We start from the raw sequence: 24,249 nt of genomic DNA, 5'->3' as shown, positions 1-24,249 counted from the left end.
CAAATCTTGCAGTTCATATTGATGGTACTGTATATAGCAACACACCACGTCTTACTTCAAACAGTGTTGCCATTAATGTTGCATTTGTTCATCATAATTACTGGTCATTATGGCATTTAGATTGCTACTACTCTTATTGTGACCTACGCTGTGTAACTCCACACAAGACTAACACCTACTTCCTCTAGTGCTCGCAATGCGCAGTATACTGCCTGTCACTAGGCAACGGCAGTATGCTCCCCTACACATAATATACTGCTTCCACAGTAATACAAATTTACTTTTTTGTGCAATTTTTAATACATACACATTGCATTGACATGTATCCACAAAAAGACATGAAGGAATCCAGCCTAGAAAACAGGATTTAGCAGCTGTGTGTTGGTGACGTGACACGACTGGTGGTAAATAGTCAGCTCTACAGTCAACACAGCGTCCCGCAGTAGTAGCTGAGTTGGCGATGCATTGACCTCCACGTTCCTGGACTGAACTGAATGGAAAGATGAATAAAGGTGGTCGGTGAACAATTAAATGTGAGAATCGGAACTACTGGTTTCACTACAAGGGTGACCGTTTTACTGTGCAAGTGTGACAGGTCAACTCATTCAACATTCAACATACAATGTAGAAGGCTGACATCTACGTCAACAATGGACACAAAAGTCCACTTGACGATAGTCGGCATGTGAGGCCACAGGAATGAGACTGTGCTGTACAAAATATAAAACCACTCTATAGGTGACTTGAGACTCGATTTGGACTTGGGGGCCAAAGACCCAAGACTTGACTCAGACTGGTGATTTGCGCACAATGTTCAGTTTTGTTTGTTCAGTTTTGTTTGTTCAATGACCAACAACAGAGGCTGCTGTAGGTGATGGTAAATACAGAGTCTATATATAGAGAGACATAATAGACTGTGGAGTCGAAGACACTGCGAGACCACGTCAAGTTTATCAGATTCCAAAGAACCCATCCAGATACATCAGTCACGAAACGGAGTGCAGCATTAGCATTAGCACCGGTGAACTGTCAGCTAGCTTGTTTCCAGTCCATGCGTAGACGGGTTTAGTGTAGGAAAGACCTTTCACCCGCATGCATCCAATGTTTTCACTCGCCGTTGCTGGTACTGAACAGCTGGTCAACAACATAAAGGAAACAATGACATCACTCTACCGTATGTCTCGGTCTCTCCCAGAAGGCATCACAGAAATTATGTCAGTTTACAGTAGCAGTGCTGTTCATTTAGCAAAAGCTATTCCACTTATAATATAATATAATATAATAAATATAATATAATAAAAATATGATATTAATATTAACCGCAAATCTTCAACTGTTTTTTTCATAATAACAAGAAAGAAATGTTTGTTGTCAACACAGACGTAAAAGTAATTCTTTTTTGCAGCTGCATGCATTTAACAAAACATGACAGCTGCTCAAATGTTTGTCACTTAAGTATAATATTGAAAACAACCAGTACGGCCCCTGATGACGATCTCATAGTTCACGCTTTGACTTGTTCACATGTAACAATGCAGTGGTCTAAGTAAGCTGGAAATTGACTGCAAATTATAGCCTGCTCAGTCTAATCATAGGACTTGAGACTTGACTCCAGACCAAAGACTTGACTTGCAAAAAATGACTTGTAAGCATCTCTGGGTCGGAGGTCCCTGAGGTGTAACATTCCAGAGGTATGTCATGCAGCATCCGGGGCAGCCCTACTTATAGGACCCACCAACCCCATGATACTATTAATATTAATATTATTTTCCCTTGTCCTGACCTGAACTCCTGACCAGGTCTTCAGTGGGAAGGAACTAAAAACAGTCCTCGGCAAAAACAGGGTGATTAATTTTTCATGGAAGTTAGTGTGCACACTCGACCTTGTGACAGTGGTTCAGCACGGTTCTGCACCTCTGGGAAGCGAGCACTCATGTTCTAATCCGTCTTGCCACACACGGCCATATCTGTTGTACTTCGCCATGTGCTGACTCCCTCACACTGGGCTTGATTTATTCCAGTGAGTCCTTCATACGCATCAAACACACAGGGTATTCAGCCAAAAGCTTTTAATGACCACCACACTTCTGACAGCGTTTGTCATGCCGAGTGGGGAATACATGTCCTGACCTGGCCTCAGATCCTGGTCTTTCTGGGAAAAGCTTTATACAGCTTTGATACCAAAGAGCTGGCTTGTTGGTATGGAAGGTAGTGTGTATTCTAAACCTTGTGGTGATGCACATGTTTCCCCAATTACTGAGAACATCATCAGAATGTACTTCTTGTTTTTATTCTGTGAGAATATTCTGCTTGGCCTCAACCACTATCTTTATTTAGGCTGGACCTATACAAACAGGAATTCACATGACGGAACACAAATATTTTAGTACATTAACATGCATTTTTGCAGCTTACCTCTCCAGAACACTTGGAGACACGGTGTGACACCTATGATCTGGGTCCATCTCAGTAAACACTGAGATGGACACTTGTAGTCCATCCACCAAGCAGGACTTTCTCTCATAAACCTTGTTCTTCACTGCCAAAAAGAAAGAAAAAAAGAAATCCAAATGAATGTGGATGCCCTTTGTCGCCCAAACGCGTTGGCTGAAGCAGTCCCTTACTGACACAAGGGAGGTGCTCCATCTTGTTGAAAGAAAAGTTCCGCTAAGTTAGCTCTGATTTTCAATTGTGGCACCACCACACAGAGCATTTCCGGGGACTCAGAACCATCCCCAGTCCCATTAAAGAACACAACACCTTTGCTAGTGGTCCATCTCACACTGCGACGACAGGCTGATTCAGTTTCATCGTAATGATAAAATGAGTACTGTTGAAGTGATTTGCCATCTGACCGGATGATCTTCACCAGAAGGTCTTAATGTTCCATAGAGATTTGGCCACACTTATTTCAGAGAATTGATCTGGGTCTTCTTCCAAAAGGCAGCGTGCCAGTCGTGGACGGTTTTAATTTCAGCGTACACATTAGGAGTCGCAAGGATGTTCTTGGTGTGGATTGTTCTTTAGAAGCATGTTGTGTAGACTTCTACGGACTGTACACATTATTTTTATTCATGGATGTCTGAGGATGACCAGATTGTGGAACCAAACCTGCATTTTCCTTTTTTTTTTCTAATGCAATGATTGCCTGACGTGAAGGAGGGGGAGTGTTAAAGGCTCCAAGCTGTGCATACAGGGTTGCCAGGTTGGCCGGTTTTCCACCCAATTGGGCTTCTTGAGAGCAGGTTGGGCAGGAAAAAACAGTGGTGTTTAATCTTGAAATAAATCTGTTCACCATCAAGTGTTAAAACAATCTCTGAAACAATGCTCACTAGTAGCACTACTAGACAAACATTTCTATTAGTGCTAGTAGTGAACTAAAAAAATTGTACTTGTGCTACTAGTGAACTACAAAAACTCTCACTTGTGCTACTAGTAACCCTTGTATGCCAATAAATGGGCAAGGAAAAGTGAATTCAGGCTTCCTATTGGCCGTTGAAAATAGTTTAACCCATCAGAGAGCGGGTAATATTCCGGCCCTGACATTTGCATTAGGTCTACTAGTACTACAAGTGTAAGGGTCGGTTTTCCTAGTGGTGCAAGTAAACCGAAAACAGTTGACTCGTACTACTAACTTTTTTTGTCCGACTAGAATAACTGCTAAACATAAAATAGCTTTGATAGTGAAGGTTTTTTTTTGCACACTAGTGTGAGATTAGGTGATACAAGTGAAGCAATATTGTCCACTAGTAGACCACTGCTACTAGTGAGCAATGTTTTGACTGGTAGTACATGTGGCACTCATTGCTTTACTAGTAAGGTGTACCAAAGCACTAGTCAAAGAAAATTGAGGAGTGGTACGCAAAAAATGCAGTACTTGTGGAGCGAAAACAGGGTTGATGTCAAATTGATGACCAAACGGCTTTCCACACACAAGTACTTCAGCTTCTTCTCTTGTAACTATGACTATTTACCATGTCATTGTAACTTAAAGCAGTGATTCTTAACCATAGGGCCGAGGCCCTAGACCCCCCTAGAGGACCGCTAGTAGTTTTTTTGGTTTTACACTGGGCCATGAGATGTTCAGTTTTATTACACTTGCCACATATGGAGGCAGTAGTACATCACTGAATTTACTTGACAGCAGCAAATTTGTCATAGTTACCAACTATGAAGAATTTCTCAAAAAAAACAAAATGATAAAGAACCTGATGGCACCCCCAACATTTAAATGGCGACACTTCCATTTACACTTTAATTGTCTTTTTTAGAGTTTATTTAGAAACAAGGAAATAATTTCCAATATTTCGACTTTTTTGTTATATTTATTTTATTGAGAATTGACGTACAGTTTTTCCAATTTTCTCAAAAGTTTGCTACAAGGGTATTTTTATCTTCTTTTTTTCTTGTGTAAATTTGATGAAAATGACTTGCACCTGGTTCTTCTGCTGGTTGGACTTTTCGATGACAAATATCTTTGCGCTGATCACATGGACTCATGTCATTTTCACAAGGTAAAATGTAATCACAGTAATGAATCGGTTCTATTCCAGTTAAGAACCCCTGACTTAAAGTATAGCTCCATTTACACTTAATTTACTGCTACGTGTACTACTTCTCTTTCTTCCCTGTGTGCCACTTTCTTGTCCACGTCCTGACAGATCAAGCAGGAGTCCGACATCATGTTCAGTGATTTTCGTTTCCTTGGCTCAGTGTTTTTGTCCTCTACAAGTTCCTGTGAAACATCTTCAGAGGACACCGTGATTGATGATGTTATTATTAAGGAGCTATTCTTTTGCAGTTCTTTAATTCCAATCAATAACAGGTGAAAGTAATAGCACTCCCTCATCCACTCCCTCTCCCTCAGACACCTCAGTCAGAATCAAGCAGGGATTTCTCATTGTTTAAGGAAAAACCAATGAATAAAATATTAGTGGAAATTGTATTTTTCATATGAATAATGTAGGACGGGGCACTCTGTTGGCATCCACCTCTCAAGGTTAGACTATATTGTCAGTTTCCGTGTCCGGAAGCTCCTTTGTTCTTGTTTGGTACGAAATGAGAGCATCCATTTCTATCAAGTCTTCACTTTCATATCCTCTTCCACTAGATGTTATTGCAGGAAGTTGAAAGGGAAAACAAGGCCAGCTCAGCATGAGGTATCTATAGTGTTTATGCAGAGACATATGGCGGGACTTCCGGAGTGTGCCAAAAGTTTTCACCTCGGCTTGTTTCTCTCGCTCGGTCACAATGAAGCGCTCCCTCCCAGGGGGCACCTGGAAGCAGAGAAGGTCTAATAGGACGTGGAGATTTATATCTTGGAATTAATAAAGATGACAACATACTGATGACTTTACACCACAGCCGATCTCCAGGGAGACTTTAGTGTGATATGTGACTTGTAATCAAAATCCAGACCATTAAAATGAAAGGTTAACATTCATCATTTGTTCTTTCTTTCACGAGCTAATTATTTCCTCATTGTACAGAATGAAAGAGTGAGTGATGGAGGCGCTCTGGGCCGCATATTATTTATTCAATTGGGCGTGTTCTTTAAAGCAATTAGTTCATGAAGATTAGCCTATACTCTGGAAACCTAGCGTATTGACTCATTTTGTTTGGATATTAGGACGGAGTTTAGTGCACAAACGTGGGAGCAGCATTGGCTCTTACACCTGGTCCACAGAGCGCTGCTCTCCAGATGCTAAATGACTTGTTGAGCAGGTCAAATTGGTTATTCAAAACCTGAAAGAGCATGTCTCACAGCAATGTGTAGTTAGACTAAAGTGTATGACATCAACGCAACTGTTTGGTTTTTGTTTTTGTGTTTGATCTCAGTGACTCTTGCAGCTCAATAGATCTTTTAGCTTTGGCTCTGATGGACTGGATACAGAGAGTGGGACAATACAGGTTTTCTGAAGTGGTCCTGTGTAGAAGGAAAGAAAAAAAACATTGTGTCGCCTTGTAAACGTGTACGATCTCAGCATATTTTAAAGGAATTATTCCACTATTGCGCTAATAAAATACAAGTAAAAATCATTCTGGCGGAAAAAAAACATTGTCGCCTCGTGGACATGTACTATCTCAGCATATTTTAAAGGAATTATTCCACTAATAAAATACAAGTAAAAATCATTATGCTTGGCAGAAAAAAAAACATTGTGTCGCCTTAAAAACGTGTACTATCTGAGCATATTTTAAAGGAATTATTCCACTGTTCCACTAATAAAATACAAGTAAAAATCATTCTGTTTGGCGGAAAAAACAAAACAAAAAACGTGTGGCTTTGTAAACGTGTACTATCTGAGCATATTTTATTGAATGAATGAATTATTCCCCTACTCCACTGATAAAATGCAATTAAATATCATTATGTTGGAAACATATTAGTCGACCAAATGTATAATCAGAGATTTAAATTGTGTAATTCTCAACTGTCTCTTACTATTTTATGGATAAAAAAAATTTGCGGTCAGAGGACGCAGACTGTTCTCAAGTCTTCAAGTGACACGATCAGTGCACATTCTCAGAACCAGCTAATGTCTTTTTTTATTTATCAAAATTTCACAAACTGAAGCACAACTATTATATATTAAGAAAAGAAGCATACATATTTATCTATAAAGTAACACAAAAAATGAAATAATCAGAAATAGAAATAAGAGATTAAAATAATAAAATACTGAATAAAACCCAGGTAACAAAGACTGTGGCACAATACAGTACAATCTCTCTAAATTTGGTCAAATGTTCCTTTTGGTGTATTATGACTTCAGCCCAATTTCGCTGGTCCAGTGCATCAACTTATGACCTTTTTTAGCTGTTAGTATCAAGATTTTAAACAATGACGACTGTTGACCAAAAATGTGACACGTGCCTACTGAGCTGTACAATAAAAATCCTGGTAGATTGTTTGACCGAATTGCATCATTTTGGTTTTAAGATGTTTCTCAAGTTTTTAAACTTGATGGGGAGTGTGAGACTATCCTAGGATCACACAGTTGGTCACAGTGAAAGTGTTGCTTTGTGAAATCCTTCAGCCCTTGGAGAGCACACAATTGTTGTTTTACAGTAACAAACCAATCGATATACCAGCCATCCAATTCTGCCTTTTGTTTTGCAAGGAGCAATTAGGAAATTCCAACAGACAATGGTGGAGCATGAGTATTTAGTCCAATACACTGCAGCCAGGTGTGAATTATCAAGATGTTGTTCTGTGGATCAATAAAGATAACAATGCACATTTTGCAGTCAGCAGCTACATCATTTCTCTAGCTCTTGAGCTTGAAATCGTCTTAAGCGTAAACCATTTACGTCGGCATAAAGTGCATTATAGTTCCAAGTACAAGTTGAAAGAAGCCTTCACACACAAGAGACAAAAGCTGCTTAGTCAGCGTTTTGACATTTGCCAAGCATCAAAAGACTGTCCCGAGCATCTGTGCGGCGAATAAACTCCCTGAGCTGCCAACAGCTCAGACAGGTCTCTGCTCTCAGCCGGATCTGGTTAAGTCAAAGCACTGTGGTGTCAATGAAAGTGTCACTCTTGGCTTACGGGAAACCTGGATGTATTATGATTAAAGTGCATCACTCACTTTTGTTTTTTAAAGGAATTTAGGGGCAAGTTCCCATAGATTATTTTGTAGTGTAGCTTCTGGATAAGCCCTGTTTTTTTTTCCCTTTTTCTCAATAACATTTTTTTAAACAATAAACAGTCAAAAATATATACTGACAAATACTGATGGATTCACTTCAGGACACATACATCAATCACTCTAATCACTGATGGAAGTTGAAGGAAACTCTCGACAAGAGGTGTGACCATCACTTTCAGGTCTTTACTGTGTTTAGTATAGAAAGTGAAAAACTATATGTGTTTGTACTGAAAAAGAAAACTGGGCTTGAATTATCTACCATTCATGAGCTAAATGTGCATGAAAACTGACCAAAGAGGTGCTGACTTAACACCGAACCCGCTGACCTTTTCTCGTCTTTCGCTTCTCAATATCATTCCCTCTGAATTCATTGACATTTCACCTATGGTTAGTTGTAGTATCCATTTCCATGTTGACCTCCTGATCGCAAGGCGTACTCGAGGTCAGTGAACAGGAGGATATGGTGACCAAGGAATCACAATACTGCAATCTTTCAAACTAGTACAGTGGTACCTCGGTTCTCGACCACAATCCGTTCCAGACGGCCGTTCGAGAAGCGATTTGTTCGAAATCTGAATCGATTTTTCCCATTACAATGAATGGAAAAATAAATAATGTGTTCCAAGCCTTAAAATAGTCTTTTGTAGGAGTGAATGTAGAGTGTCTGCTGCAGGTGCGCTGTTCCTCTATGTGTGTGGCCGCTGCATGTGGGAGGGGTTGCCGAGTGAGTGACGTCTCTCCAGAAGTGAAGAGGTGCCCGGTGCGTGTCCAGCTCTGAATGTGCGCTTCTGTGCAGTTTGGCTGTGACAAAGTCATAAACCAAGTCACGCTCTGTCCCAGACTCGCCTCATCCCTGTCCCAGCTCCAGCCCACAACAGGACATCAAACCCTGGAGTGTGCGCTCCAGCCTCGGAGGTGTGGAGAGCGAGCACCTCCCCTGTGACACTCTACCACGGTCCAGTGTGGAGACAGGAAAGTTTTGCACCTCAATATGAAGAAAAAAACAGTCAGTAACTGTAGCTAACGGGACACGTTTGTGTACAGAGGCTGCGCTATACACAATAACAAAGCGCGTCGTGGGTCAGCTGATCGGTCCAAGGGGGCGTTCGAGTTCTGGATTTTCGTTCGAAATCGGAAGCAAAAAAAATCTCCAAATTTTTGTTCGAACTCGTGTATGGCACCAAGACACCAATGACTAATTGTTTTATGACAATGTGAAGATAAATATTTTCGATCATACATCATTATGTTAGTCATGTAAGTCATGTTTAATCAACATTAGGTTATTAATTTAATTAAACATATACAAGGAAGGAAAAGATTTGAGTTCATGTAAACACGAACGAAAGCTGGCAATGCACTGTCTCTTTAAGAAGCTCCGCCTCCTCCTTTGTCACGTGATTAAAGAGGAAGTTTCATCTTAAAGTTTCTGGAATTCAGCGCAGCGGATTATGTCTCTGTCATGTTTCGGACAGCAGAGCATGTCGCGCAGCAGCCAGTAGGGTCGGGCTAACAAGTTAGGGTGGCACCATGTTTCGCTACTTTTACATCTTAACGTTCGTTCTTCCGGTTGGACAAGCTTCATTACCTCTGGTGGTCAACACTTGGCCATTCAGAGATGCTACTGCTGCAGGTGAGACGCATGCGTGTTCCTTTGCCTTATAATGTACAAATTTAATAATACTCCGTAACGTTCTTTCACATACAATTGACTGACAGCAGCGACGTTGGTTGGTTGGCGCAACGGAACCTACTGTACGTTGTCTCCCAAGTACGGTGGCTGCAGACGGAAACCACTACCATCTCTATAGTGTAGAAGCATTGCGAGTAAAAGCATAGCTGGATGTTCCTTAGCCCAGGTGTTCTTTTTGAACAAATGGATCCAGGGCCCATTCAAGTAGTAGAGCTGATCCATGGCTCTTGATTTCATTTGTGATCAATAATCATTTTGAATCTACTTCCACGTAAACAAACGAAAACCTTGTGAAATTACATGAAACCATAGCAAAGAAACGTATTTGTCATCAAAAAGTCCAACTAGCAGCAGAACCAGGTGCAAGTCATACTCATCAAATTTACTAAAGGAAAAAAATACACCTGTTGAGAAAATGGGGAAAAACTGAATAAATTAATATTAAATAATTATCAAACAATGTCTAAGTATGATAAAATAAAAATAATATATTTTATTTAAACTCCAAAGAACATATAAGTAAAGAGTAAATGGAAGTGTTGCGTTCCTTTTCAAGAACATCTCCATAGATGGTAACTATCACTCATATGCAGCTGTCAAGTCAATTCAATGACTCACTACAGCCACCATATGTGACTAATGTATTAAAACTGAGCGTCTCATGGCCCAGAGGTGTAAAACAAAAAACTTCGAGCGGCACCGTAGGGGACGTTCACGGCCCAACCGTGGGCCTCGGCCCTATGGTTAAGATGCAAAATAATATACCGCAATATACCGATTGACAGTGTAAATTTGAAAATTAATAAATGTATGCCAGTATTTATTTATTAAGGAACGTACAGTAGTCTTAGTTTAGCTCATACAGTATGGCAATATTGCCAAAGGTATTTGCTCACCCATCCAAATGATCAGAATAAGGCGTCCTAATCACTTGTCCTGGCCACATGGGTATATAATCAAGCACCTAGACCTGCAGACTGTTTTGACAAGCATTGGTGAAGGAATGGGCCGCTCTCAGGAGCTCAGTGAATTGCAGTGTGAACTGTCATAGGATGCCACCTGCGCAACAAATCCAGTGGTGAGATTTCCTCCCTCCAGAATATTCCACAGTCAACTGTCAGCTTTACTATAAGAACATGGAAGAGTTTGGGAACAACAGCAACTCAGCCATGAAGAGGTAGGCCATGGAAAGTGACGGAGAGGGGTCAGCGGATGCTGAGGCGCAGAGTGCGAAGAGGTCGTCGACTTTCTGCGCAGTCAATTGCTACAGAGCTCCAAACTTCATGTGGCCTTCAGATTAGCCCCAGTACAGTACACAGAGAGCTTCATGGAATGGGTTTCCATGGCCGAGCAGCTGCATGCAATCACCAAGCGCAATGCAAAGTGCTGTTTGCAGTCTGGTAAAGCACCTGCCACTGGACTATAGAGCAGTGGAGACACCTTCTCTGGAGTGATGAATCCCGCTTTTCCATCTGGTGATCTGATGGACCAGTCTGGGTTTGAAGGTTGACAGGAGAATGATACATTTCGCACTGCCCTGTGCCAAGTGTGAAATTTGGTGGAGGAAGAATTATGGTGAGGGCTTGTCCCCCATAGTTCCAGTGAAAGAAACTTCAGGAAAATGCTTCAGGATACTAAAACATCTTGGACAATTCCATGCCCCTTTCTTTTTTTGTAGACCCCCATTGCTCTTGGTCTTGGGCCCACAACTTATTGGTTTTGTACTAGATTTCTGCGTGTTCTAGTCTCGGGTTAGGTGGTCTTGACTACAACACTACTTGGCAGTGTTTCTGGAATATGAGGCTACTGTGGACCATTGAATGCCTGTGACTGAGTGGAGATGAGATGGCTCTTTCTATGTATGGCCTCTGGTGCTGTTGCATGTTGAACATGAGAGCAATGTCTTCGTGATGCCATGTGAGACTGAAGGCCAGAAGATGATGTTTTGGGCTCTCAGATTGGAGGCCTCGATGCTTGGGTGGTTCTGATGAACTCTCGCTGAGAGCCTGAGGATTATTATGATGATCCAAACATTGGCTCATCTCTGTACAGGAAGATGGGTGTGCTAGCAGGTTGCATGACTAAACTCGGTTTTGCAATGCAGAGCCGGATCATGTGGACTTGAGAGTTTTGTCTGCGAAATGAGAGCAGGTCACAAACGTGTTGGAAAATAAACAGAACTGGCTGGACTTGCATCTATCACGTCTGCCTGGCTGCTCATTTCCTGATTTCCTACGGGGTCATCCATTGCTCATGTTGAGATTGAATCCACGTCCATGGGTTGTCAAGTATCTATCGAGTGCCTTCCATCAGGAACTCATTCTCACATCAGGGGAAAAGATGAAGAGCATGTTTTAAGGAGCAAATGAAGTCGTTGATTAAAGCGAACACTGTCCCGATTGAGCAGTCTTTAATTTATCAACATTACATCTGTCTTTTCCCTGAGCTTGGTATGAAAATGTGTAAAGAAGTGTGTGGGTAGAGGTTTAATGTGGAGCGTGCTATTGATCCATCCACCGAGATCCCAGTCCCTCTGGGGGACAGCAGACAATTGCAGAGTAATCTCTGCTTCTGTGCTGCAACCCAAAGAGCTGGGAACGCTGAGTCTCCTACACACAGCAATAATATCTCTACTGTGGCTGAGCAGAATCTGGAGATGGCGGAATAAGAAAAGGATAAATAGTTGGAATGGCTCGGCGGAACAGGGTGTAATGGTCTGAGAATTTAGCAAGTGACAGTTGGTAGTTTCATCCCCTTTGGGTTCGCGAGTGGGATCAGTTAGCAAATGGTTGTCATTGGCCTGTTTTGTTAAGAGCCTGTGTTGACTGGTCACCACATTCTCCCCCAGGCTGCTGCTGCAGCCCTCCGTCTCCACACAAATAAACCGCTTATTAACGGAACAAAGTTACTCTAAATATTAAAATAATGGCTCATTGGGAAGAAAATCCCTCATGACTGCCAAATTCAGTTGTAGCAGAGCAGTCTTTCTTTAATTCGCTGCACCAATATGAGACGATAAAGACTCAAATGTGTGTAAGGCACCAATACAAAGGACAGTAAATCTTTTTTTACTGTCTCAATTTGATGCCTTGGTCTACTTTTAAGTGGAAGTGGAAATTGATGGGTGCGGTGAGTTAATTTAGCAATTTAGCTGGTTGATAAATAGTGCCACAAATTATTAGTACGAAACATTGTTGTTTTGAGACTAAATTTTTGTATTATTTTCCATTATTTTGTATTATTTTCCTTTGCATTCCTTTGAAATTTGATTAGATGGCCTTTATGAAATGTAATATATTATAAAGTTGTAGTCAAAATGTCTTTTAAAGGACTTTTAAATGCCTTAAAAAATACATTATGATATAAAAATGCATTCACTGCTCTGGTGGTTGTAGTTCAGGTGAGCGCGCATGTTTAATGTTGCAGGTTTTGTTGTCACCACATGAGAACAATTTCGTCAAACTCGCTGGCCCACGTTGTTGTGCTCACCTGCGATTTGAAGCCAAAATACTCCCACACCACGGGTGTGTCATTTCACCTTATTTCCAATCCGATACAATACACTGTGTACATGAAATTAATCAAGGCCATCAAAGTGACCAAGTTAATCTTTATTGTACAATTAATTGACTTATTGTTTAGTGTAACATGCCCAGTGTGTATTATTAAAGGGACCCTATTGTGCTTTTTTAAAATGAGGAAATCTATAGGTTTGGCAAGCTGAAAGGTCACCTGAACCAAGAAGTGTGAAAGAACCATTCATTTCTGAGTAATTCAATAAAAAAAAATAAATAAATAATAATAATAATAATATAATAATATGTTGCATTCTACCTGATTCGTTCACCTAAAAATTCTGCTATTGGATCCCAATAAATTTTCTAATTCGGTGGCTTTTAAACTGATATTAAGTCCCAGTGGAACAGGTTATTAAATCTCTTTAAATAAAATGCCACATATATCTAAAATCCTGTGCAGCACAAATGTGTTATTTTCCCCAGTGCTTCAGTTTACTGTGCTTAGACGTGCCGGTCGCTCCCACATTGTGATTGGACAAAAGCAGGGCTGTGAACAAGGATAAAATTGAGATTACAATTTTGTCATTTTGTGAAGATTTGTTTCAAGTCAACATGAATAATAAAGCGGCAGATAATGTCAACAGTTCACTCATCTGAGTTGTGTAATGGTGGATTTGTGGTTAAACTCTGACAATTTCCCTGCAGCCTGGAGCACCTTGAAGTCAGGAGGTTCAGTGCTGGACGCCGTGGAGAAGGGCTGTGCTCGCTGTGAAACGGACCAGTGTGACGGCACCGTGGGATTCGGAGGCAGCCCGGATGAATTTGGAGAGACAACGCTGGACGCCATGATCATGGACGGGTAAACCTCTGCACCCACGTTCATGCTTATTATCGCTGCTGACTCCTCATTTAAAGAGGTGACTGACCACAAGCTTTTACATTCTGTCCTGCCAGCCTGTACGTCTCACAGAGCAGGGACACAATATGACATCCACATTTGCTGAAGCAACTCGACTCTCTGAAACACAGAGAGAAAGCAGCGGAAGTGTGAGTTCTGTGGGGAGTCTGCACGTGCAGCACTCATGACTGACAACACCATGCAGCAGTGTGGTGGAGCGGTTTCAACCAATTATTGTTGAGTAGCGCAGAAGAAAGAGTTGAACCTAACATCCCCGCTCCCTCTCCTTGCCTCCTGCCCTCTGCCTGCCTCCCCATTCTCTGCTCTTCTACTCGAAATGTTCCCCACTCGCTGCAGCTGGCAGTGAAAGAGGAAGTGTGTGTGTGTGTGTCAGCAGACCTGCCAGCTATAGGTAAATGTGAACCATTAATAACCTTACTTTCACTGTGAACACATTCGAGCCCAAGTTCAAGTGGGAAAAAAACCTCATGGATTTGCAGAGTTTTCCCTCACAAATCTATCAATCATGTTCCCCTAGTGACCCAACTATGCCACCGAAGAAGACAGTTGCGTGTGTGCGCGCATATTGCAGCACATATAAGCCAATTTAATCATTGTGCTATTGAAAATTCAATGGCCTTTTGCAACATCTGGAATGTATTATTGCCATTCTATTTTAATACAATTTAAAGACTTTTGTATTTAAATTATGTGCCTGATATTTGCACATGTATGTGCAAATATCAGGTCCTTCTGTGTGCAGAAGGGCTTGTCACAAGATCCTTCTTTAGAAAATTGCATTAGCCATGGAAGTCAGAGTTTCATAGCTGTCTTGAAGACCATAGATGAGAATGCACTATGATGAAAATGTTTTTTTTTCTTTGTGTTTGGAATTCGAAACATGTTACTTTGACTGTTGCATCCAGTTTGCAACTTGCTCTTGCAAAAGTTCAACCTAGTTTGGAGGACCTCATCTCAGCCTTAGAAAATTTGCTCTCCGCTGGAGCCAAACTCCGATGCCCAGGGATCAGCGATTGAAAGAGTCGGACCCACATTCTTTTTAAGCACAGTTAAACATGTGAGTCCGAACCACTTTATATCTCACAATTCGGGTCATTTGGGCTGAGGGTTGCCACCTTTCATGCTGAGCACTCATTATTCAATGAGAATATCTGATGAATTTCACATTTTTGGTCTGCAGATAAACTGACTCATAAACAGTTGTGTTTTAGATGACTCACCCAACAACCATGACCCTTCCACCAAATGTTGTGTACTAGCATAATGCAAGAGGTCCATCATTGTCAAAAGCATTTTCTGATTCTAGAGCATCACTAAGTTCGATATCCAGATATTTCATGAAAATAAAGCTAGATATTGATATTGACAATAATAATGATGATGAAGATAATAAAGCGAGCAATGACTATTTACCGCATCTATGTTGAATAACATTGTGTTATGATCATTTCTCATTGCTAACTTGAGACAACTACCATGGTGAATCAATGCTTTCTACGCGTATGATCACATGAGAGATTTTGGCGGCGAGATGGGCTAATAACTCCGCACAAATCTTCCTTCTTAGTTGGAGTTATTTACATAAATATTCTCATAAACCTAAGGAAATTATTGAACTCTTATTATTTTTTTTTTTTTATGGTACTGTTTTGTCTGTGTTACATGGTCATATGACGTTTAATATGAAACATGATAACCGCCAGAAAAGTTGATAAACAAACCGAAAAAAAAGGCAATGTATAAGATCCACTCCCCTTTGTATTTAACAGCACAACTTGTCAGTGTTGCTGTCCGAACGCACTCCTCCGTCACCTCCAATTGAAATGAACCAGGCCGAGACAAATGGTTTCCAACTCAGTAGGAGAGTCATGGAGCGGGCAACTGTATCGCTCCAGTTAAAGACGCTTCATTTTCACAGCAAATTCCTGGATAATTCCATATTTCAAGTGCCACCAGGGGGGTCTTCTCTGTCATTTTTGACAGTTACCGAGTGAAATTTGCAATTACTATTCAACCTTGTCATGTTTACGTTGTTATGCTAATGTGGCACAACGCTTAAGTTCCTTGCTTCAACATGCGTGGTGCCGTCTAGCCTGAATACATGGTTTTACACAGGCCTGTCTACTGTCCCGGCACCTGTTATGCTGAGGAAAAAAAGTCGTCCAACATGCCACCGTGTCGCGGTCACATGTTTACAATGAATAACGCATCATATTAGTTGCCCGTTGTTTCTGAGAGAGTCACGATTTACAGGCACTTGACTTTATAAAAAGCAGGAGTCTGCTCAGTGGAGGAGTGCAACTGCAGCGGAGAGGTCACCTGAGGTCACCCTACATCACAGCTGACCCACAAACGCTACACAGCTGCGCCGCGTCAGAAACAAATTGATCCCCCTGCTGCGTGCGGTGTTTATTTCTCATGGTTCAATATCAAGTACTACTTGATTTATTCTCAGACAATAAACCAATTCATTTCCTGGCAAATAAAAACATCTGACACACACGCTCGCACACACACACACTTAAATGGCTTCCACAAATATTTTGAAAATGAGTCATCTTGATCACTCAATTAGACTCCGCTAGCTGTCACAGAATTAGATTTGTGCTTTCTCTGTCGATTTGCTGTCAACAATAATCAAATAATAAAGTGCTGACCTTCCCCGCGCGTCTGCCTTCAATTAACTGCTAATTAGGATCTGAAAGCTCTTTAATGAATAACTTGTTGCATATTTTTGCTTTCAGAAGTTGAGGCAGGAGCCAAATGTCAGACAGCTACTAAAAGCAAATGTATTTTTAGTCCTCTAGGAGTATTGTGAGGTGAACTGAGAGACGGAGCGCTTTCCCTGTAAAGCAGAGGGTGTCATTAGCAGGAATGAAAATAAACACGGAATATTACATGGAATCTGCACTGACGGATTGATCTTCCTTTCATTTACTTGAACATTGTATGCAGTATATCCCTTTGAATTGTTTAGAAAAAACAGTCTTTTCAATTAGTGTCTGGCGTTTCTTTTGGCCTACGACCTTAGAACTGTCAAAGTGAAGGAAAGCATTTAAAATATATATTTCAAAACCATGAATAAATGCAGTAACAGTGAAGGCCAGTAATGACTAGAGGAAGGTCCAAGTGTTGAGTCGGCTTTTTCCCTGTGGAGGTGGGCTGCAGGGACTCCAGTGCAGCATCCATGCTGCGCCTCCAGAGGAATGGAATGGCCGAAGCTGAGGAGAGATGCAAGGAACTAGCGGTGGAGGTCAAGAGAGCAATGTAGTGGGGGATGCAGGGGTCCTGTATGGAGCCTGTTCTTTCTCTACCAATGATGATCCTGAAGCCTCCCTGTTGACACCATCGTATTTACAGCATATGTGTGGAGTAGACGTGGGAGTCGATTAAAAAAAATAATCTAGTTAAGTGGAGAATTTGTGATGAATTAATCTCAATTCTCTCAGTTTACTGGTATAGGAATATTGGCCACAAAAAGCCACATTTTTTCAATTTGAATAAATTTGGTATATTACTGAATCAAATGATGGACCCATACATTTAAACAACAAAATATTTTATTTTGCATCAGTTTGACACTAGCACAATAAATCACAGTGGTGACTATATTCAAGTTTTTATATCACCTTATTGAAACTAAAGCTCTTTTAGTGTCTTGAAAATATTTGTATAAGAATTTCAATTTTATAAGAATTTCAAGTCAATTCAGAGTAGTGGAAACTCTGGCCAGTGTGAAGTGAAAAACATCCCTGAACAAAAGCAAACAGATGCTTTTGTTTGCTTTTGTTCAGGGATTCCTCCATGTTTGTTGTTGTTGTTATCATCCTAGCTGCCACGTGTCTTGTGCATCAGTGTGGTCAGTGGACTAGGAATTCCTGCGCTTACAGAGGTTCTGTGTCGTCTGGAGAGCAAACTGTTCAATGAAATTAAATTAAATATTTTAATGCTTTTTTTTTTTTTTTTTTTGTCGCAATGAATTAATCGTAATTACTCACTGAAGTCCCACCATTAGTATGTACCAAATGTAAAAACACCTCCTTATTCTCTAATAATTCTCTGAAAAAAGAGGTGTGTTTTGAATGAAGAAAGCTGGGTCTTTTTTTTTTTTTGCTTCACATGGAAAGTGATCAGAGCAGCATGGCTGAAGGTGAAATTTGCTCTGGGTAATTCTGAGTAGATGAAGACTGTTTTGTTATATTTGCTCAGGAGACTTCCGTGAACAAGGTAGTGAACTCAAGCATGAATATCATAACCGTGGGGCTTCATCATTTCTGACAAGCCTGGCTCATTTGTTAATTAGCCCAAATAATCTCCCATTTTTGTTCTGCTTAATATTTGATTCTGCCTTATTCATTTATTTAAAAAAAAAAAAAAAAAAAAAAAAAAAAAAAAGGGCCCCGGGTTCCTCATCTAAGACGGGGAGCAACACTCGGCTAATAATGTCGTTGTGAGATTTAGTTTTGGCCGGTGGTCAGCAATTCTGTGGGGACCGGCGCAGGTGATGGAGATGGAAGCGGCGCATTAGCCTTCTGCACTCCTGCAGTTTATTGTGGACGACAAAGGTCAGCGACTGACTGCACGGCTCTTTAAAAGTGTTTATGTGGTGAATTCTCTCCGCGCAGCGACACAATGGAGGTGGGAGCCGTCGCCGACCTGAGGAGAATCAAGAATGCGATTGGGGTGGCCAGAGCCGTGATGGAGCACACGGATCACACACTTCTGGTCGGCGAGTCGGGTAGGTGAGAGGTGGTCTTCTGATGCCACCTGTTATTGTGATTTTATCTTTTGTAATGCTCTGCTACCAAGCAGAGACCACACTTGAAGAGCTCATTTTTAAAATCAATAGCAGTTACTGGCTTCCTCTAGTTCTCTGCCATGGATATTCACACTCTTAAGCACTCTTTAGTAGGTTGAAAACATTTGTCTGGCATCATTTCCGTATTTATATATTTCGATATTCCCCCACAAATCATGTCTGAAGTATGTTTTTCATGGATAAAACTGAAAATTTTCAGAGCGCCACCTACTGAACCAGAAGGTAGGAAAAAGACCAAAACAGGAACAAGCCTTTTTTTTTAAATAAGACTTTTTACTCCATGTCTTGCAGCTTCATGAGTTTAACCGCCGCAATTAGTTTTTATTTTTTTCCACAATGAGAACCTCAATACTGAAACAGTCTTGTGTTGCGTGTCAGCACATGTGAATGTTTTCACAGATCAAACGTGTGCTGTAATTGTATGATGGCTATTAGACTCGTATGGACTCTTGCCTCCGAATGGTGAACCTCCTACATGTAGCATCAACTATAGCTTCTCAATATCGACTCAATATCCTGAGCCAGACCACGAGAATCTGAGACCCAGACCGCAGAGACTGGGACAAGACTGGGACACTGAATAAGTCTGTGAACAAGGTCATATAGACATGTGAATAATGATATTATACAACATTATTCCTAAATCCCACTGTCTTTATTCAAGAAAAAAAACTTCCTTGAATTCACACCGTCACTCTCATGAGATCATAATGAACAGGTTTTTACAAACGTACAGCCGAATAAAATGCTACTGACAAACATATTTCTTTTTGTCCGTCCCTTCGTTGCCATTTAAAAAATATCTCTTGTTGCGATCAACTACTGCACTAGAAGCTGCAAAATTGTGCATGACAAATCTGACACATTTTTTCTTTTTAAACCTCTGGGCGTTTGTTGTATAAGCAAAGATCAATGAGAACCTTGGGCGTCTCTTCTCTGTTTATTAGCTACACTGTTTGCTGAAAGCATGGGCTTCATCTCCGAGGACCTGACCACTAACAAGTCCCTGAACATCTTTGAGCAGTGGCTGAAGGGCAACTGCCAGCCAAATTACCACAAGGTACGTGCTTATTCATACGCGACGGCCACCGCATTGGCTGGAAACCAGCCTGCAGAGCTTCACTGTCACCCTTAAATCACCCGCTTCCATTTTCACAAACACCAGGAGCTGCTCAGAATAAGATGTTGTTTTTGTCTCTTCTTTTTTTTTTTTGTCTTCTCCCCTCGTGCCAAGTGAGTACAAGCTGTCCCAGTGATAAAATTCACACTTGAGGGTGTTCAGTTCAAGGAGAGCTCTCTGCCGATGTGTTCTTGAGCACGTTCTTTGGCAAACAAAATTTAAGTGTCATTTTCAAAAATTCCGAGGCCAGCAGTTGGACGCAGCGACAGCTCCGACCAGAGAGCGACTGATTCCAACTATCAGCGCCGTTGCTTTTGATTTAAGAGCGTAAGTGACAAGATTTCCTGAAGATGAAGATGTTGAACTGTCATTTTCACAGGTGTTGCTTATTTGCACTCTCTGTGAGTCACCAAGCAACACCACCTTAAATCAGAGCCTGGATCATTTCTGAAATTGCATCATGAATCTTGCATGATCCATCATTTTGCATATAGAGCAGACCTGGTCAAAGTGTGGCCCGCGGGCCGCATCGACCCTTGGACTATGTTGATGCGGACGAGTTCTGAGTAAAACTATAAACGCAGATGCTATTTTATTTTTTACCTTTAAGGCGTTCAAGTCTAAATATCACTTGATCCCCGCTGGGAATCTAGTCTGAGGTCCTTGGGTGTAAGACTTAATTTTAAAATTTCTTAGTCTTAGTTTAAGTGCCTTTATATCAAATGTACATGTTGTTGCCAACAAATTTTCTCTTCACAGCTGAGGTTTTAATGGTTTTAATTTGACTTCTTGGTAGCAAATTCAGTGTGTCGTCTTAACAGACCCAAACAATAGTTTATCTAGGGCGAAAGTTTAGAGCGCGAGGAAAGACAAGCAGCTTGCTGTTGCTTAGAGCAGATATCTATCACCTCTGATCAACTGTGTGCTGTAGCTATGACCTTAGACTGAGGTAAGAATTATGGACTTCCAAGCGATGTTAGAGGCTCACCAACATCAAGTCAACCAAGGCACAAGTAGAAATAATTTTGTGTAAACTATAAAAGAACAAAAATCCTGCAAAGAAAACAATTTTGTTTCCGTATTTTACTTTTAATTTCACTGTGATGCAGAAGAGTGCAAAGCTCAGTCCTCATAAAACCACCACCACCATCTTGTGACGTAACCGGAGTTTGGAAGCGGAGGAAGTTGCGAGAAATATCGGCTGAAATCTGAGCAACTGGTCACTGCTTTTTGAGGAAGAAAAGCTGGCTGGTGTAAACAAATGACTCGCGCTGGTCAGACGATGAAGGTTGTGATGCTGCAGAGCTATAGTTGGACAGCAGTCGGCTCCATTCAGAGCCCTTTCTCACCAACACGGTTCTGGTTCTGGAACCACTCGGGCAGAAATAAACGACACGCTAGAAAACTAGCTAGACGCTCTGATATTCCGGAAATACTTGTTGCATTACCTGTTTTCATTCAACAATCAAAGAAGAGGTTAAGTCGCCGAACCTAGTCGTAACAAGTGCCTGGATACAGGCGATATGTTTGCAGGCGTGACTGTTGTCTGAGTCATCCGTCCGTCTCATGCCAGAGCAAACAGAGCACATATTTACTTTCATATCATTTCCAGTACTTCCTCGAGTTGTCATTCATTTTGTAAAGAGTGAATCCGACAGACCCACAGATGGCATCATGGTTCGCAAGCTCAAACCAGCTTTTGCTGGTTCCAGCCGTGGTTCCAAACTAGTTCTTCTCCCTATGTGAACGCAAAATTGCATTCTAGAACCAGAAGTGGGTTGAGCCAGTGTGAATGGGCTGACAGTCAATGGTGTATAAAATTAAATCTGAACATGGACTCGGTGCAATACTCTCTTAAGAAGGGTCAACAGCCCAAACTATGTGTGAATAAAGGGACTTCTAGGTGAGTTTTGTCCCCACTGTTTCTCTGTCATACAGCCCTGTCCTTGGTATTTATTTCTTATGATGCTGTCTGTTTTGGGGAGGCTAGAGATCAGTGGAACAGCCAGCTGTCGGTTATTCAGCAGAACTTTGCAGACAATATATGATCCTTTCATGCTGCGTATTTATGCACAGTTGCAGAGACTTGTCTGTAGTGATGGCCCAATGGGGCGTCATGAAACAGTGTTGTGATTTACAGCACAATAGGTGCTGCACTCAGCTAGAAAATAACGTGAGGTTGCATTGAAATGGTTGTTCAAATCTTAAGACTTTAGAGCTGCCAGTGGGCTCTGAAAATGAGTACACTGTTTCATGAAGCCCCTGTCAGTACTTGTTGGAGATGCGTTCAATGACCTTCTTGTTGTTGTTTCTGGACAGTTTAGTGATTCTTGTATGGATTATCACCTGCTTTGTGAGGACATACAAAGTCCACACAAAGGTGCAGAGCCTTCTCGCAGTGAGTTGGTGGTGTCAACCACTACCCCACCGTGCGCCCATTTACTTACTGTCTTATTGATCGTATAACACCAGGGAGTTGTGTACGAAGATGCAGCCCATTTCATTATTAACTCAGCCAGTCAGCGTGACCGCAATGTAATTATTGACACAAGTGCTGGTGGGCTGAATTAATCATCTTTACTGGCCATGTTTAGTTTCAGGTAGTGTGCGGGTGTTTGGCCCTCAGGTTGGGAAAAGTACATCAGTTCGGGTGTCATCAAATGAATGCATGATAAACTGCAGGAGGAGATGTTCAGAGACAAGAAAAGAAAAACCAGGAGTCGCCCCAGGAATAACTGAGAGCAGATCAAGTTATGATGTTATTGGTGTTGCGTTGTGAGGGAGGCGAAGAAGCCGTGGACCTGTTGGTTGATGTAGCCCTTTTTTTGTTCAGAACATAAGTCATTTCACTTTCACACTCACTGTTTGGAATGTTGAAATTCTTTTCCTGAGCCAGACAGCTATAGTGCCCTCCAGTGTCCAGTGGGTTCAAGCGTTACCGGCCCGGCAGAAATAAACTTTCAGGCCACAAATGTGGTGGCTTAAAACCGCATATTCTGACATATTCTTACAATATAGATGTGGGTATTGCAAGTGACAGGGCATGGTCTCTAAAGGACACTGCAAGGGGGAGGGGGAAAACACCACCTGGACAAAAAGAACAGAAAAGTCTGGCATAGCCAGTGAGAAATACACTGCACCCCCTCCAGTGGGCTGTTAAGTACTCATCTTTTAAAACTGCTGTTATCACGCATCAGTCCCGAAAGTAGCATCTTTTACTCAAATTGAACTGGCACGAATCTGTTGTCAGGTGTTTCACTCCCTTTTGACCCTGTAAACAAATAATTCATTTAATAGGTCGGTACGGGGGAAAAAAAATAAATGAAAAATGTTTTTGGGGTGGCTGGAGAACAACTCTGGTTGTTTTATTTATAACCAAGGGGAATGTTCTCAGGGCTTTTCCCTTTACAGAATGAATGAAATATAACAGACTGTGCTTCATGAATAATGCACTGACACTTTTAGAAGAAAACCAGTTGATCGTAACTTTGGTTTATTGATGACACAGCGGAATCCATAAAGCAGGAATGCTGGGAGAGATAAACATTCTGAATAAAACACTCTTCTGTTTTGCATAAACGTGATGTGTTTTTTATTTGGATTTCATTAGTGTAGCGTCGAGGTTGGAGAAAGACTGGAATGAAGTTCTCACACTTTGCTGCATGTTAGGGTGCATTCAGGGACCGCTGGGAAATCTTTAAAAGATATTAAAAGTTGGCTGCTCTGGAGCCAGCGGTGTCTGCTGCAAAATACTCTTGTTTTTTTTCCGGCCCCGCGCGACAGACGACGCACTCATTCATCTTATCTCAACGGTGTGCTCTTAATGAATGCAAAGATTAATGAAGTAAACACTGTCACTTCATGCTGGCTTTATTTACAGTATTTCATTCAATCCCATCAATAAGGATCGGACAGTGAATGCAGTGTTTCATCCATCAATCAATCAATCCTGAATCCTCACACAACATGTCGCGCGACTTGGACTGTGATTTATTAGTTTAGTTTAGCTCTTGAATAAATGTTGGTTTAGTCTCTCTGGAACTCCACAAGTTTATCTCTTTTCACTCTTACGTGCGCCCTGTGTCTGCTGCCACCCAAGCCACTCGCGGAGTCTCGAACCCGGGTTGTTGTCATCGCCTCTGTCTGCTGGCTCGTCCACGCAGAAGCCTCTCCTCTTTATCCCTCGCCGGACGTCCTCTGGTGTTTGTGTGAACTCCAGAGTCCCAGTGAATCCGCAAGTTGGTGCATGGAGATTGAAAGCGAACCCAGTTCTCCTTCAAAATTCTGTTGAACTCATTGTACTCTCAACATCTCTTCGCAATCGCTGTGGCATTATCATGGTCAAAATACAGGGTAATTTGTTCCCTGGCTGTAGCTTTCCCCGTTTCCAAGCTTCATGCAAACTCATCTCCTTAGTTGTGAACTCCAGAAAGCACACAATGATGGCTCTGGGTTGCTTCTCTGGTGGAGGTTTGGGACCTGGAGCCCGTTGGATTTCCAGCTCCATTTCTTCCTGTAGAGACAGTGT

The 24,249-nt window shown here is 41.5% G+C and overlaps 1 protein-coding gene across 3 annotated transcripts in view; it reads left to right on the top strand.

The window, feature by feature from the left end:
• Window positions 1-9,055: 9,055 nt before the first annotated feature.
• The window catches only part of aga (aspartylglucosaminidase), a 24,312-nt gene continuing 9,118 nt past the window's right edge, over window positions 9,056-24,249 (top strand). For all 3 annotated transcript variants that reach the window (XM_053878470.1, XM_053878468.1, XM_053878469.1), the window contains exons 1-4: window positions 9,056-9,285; window positions 13,569-13,722; window positions 18,408-18,520; window positions 19,549-19,661. In XM_053878470.1, the coding sequence (XP_053734445.1) occupies window positions 9,183-9,285; window positions 13,569-13,722; window positions 18,408-18,520; window positions 19,549-19,661 (483 nt within the window). In that variant the 5' untranslated portion in view covers window positions 9,056-9,182. The remainder of the gene's footprint in view (window positions 9,286-13,568; window positions 13,723-18,407; window positions 18,521-19,548; window positions 19,662-24,249) is intronic.

The sequence above is a fragment of the Synchiropus splendidus genome, chromosome 11 (assembly GCF_027744825.2).
Source record: "Synchiropus splendidus isolate RoL2022-P1 chromosome 11, RoL_Sspl_1.0, whole genome shotgun sequence".
Classification (NCBI taxonomy): Eukaryota; Metazoa; Chordata; class Actinopteri; order Syngnathiformes; family Callionymidae; genus Synchiropus; species Synchiropus splendidus.
Note: the sequence above shows the minus strand (reverse complement) of the source record. Positions and strands in the feature narration are given on the sequence as shown.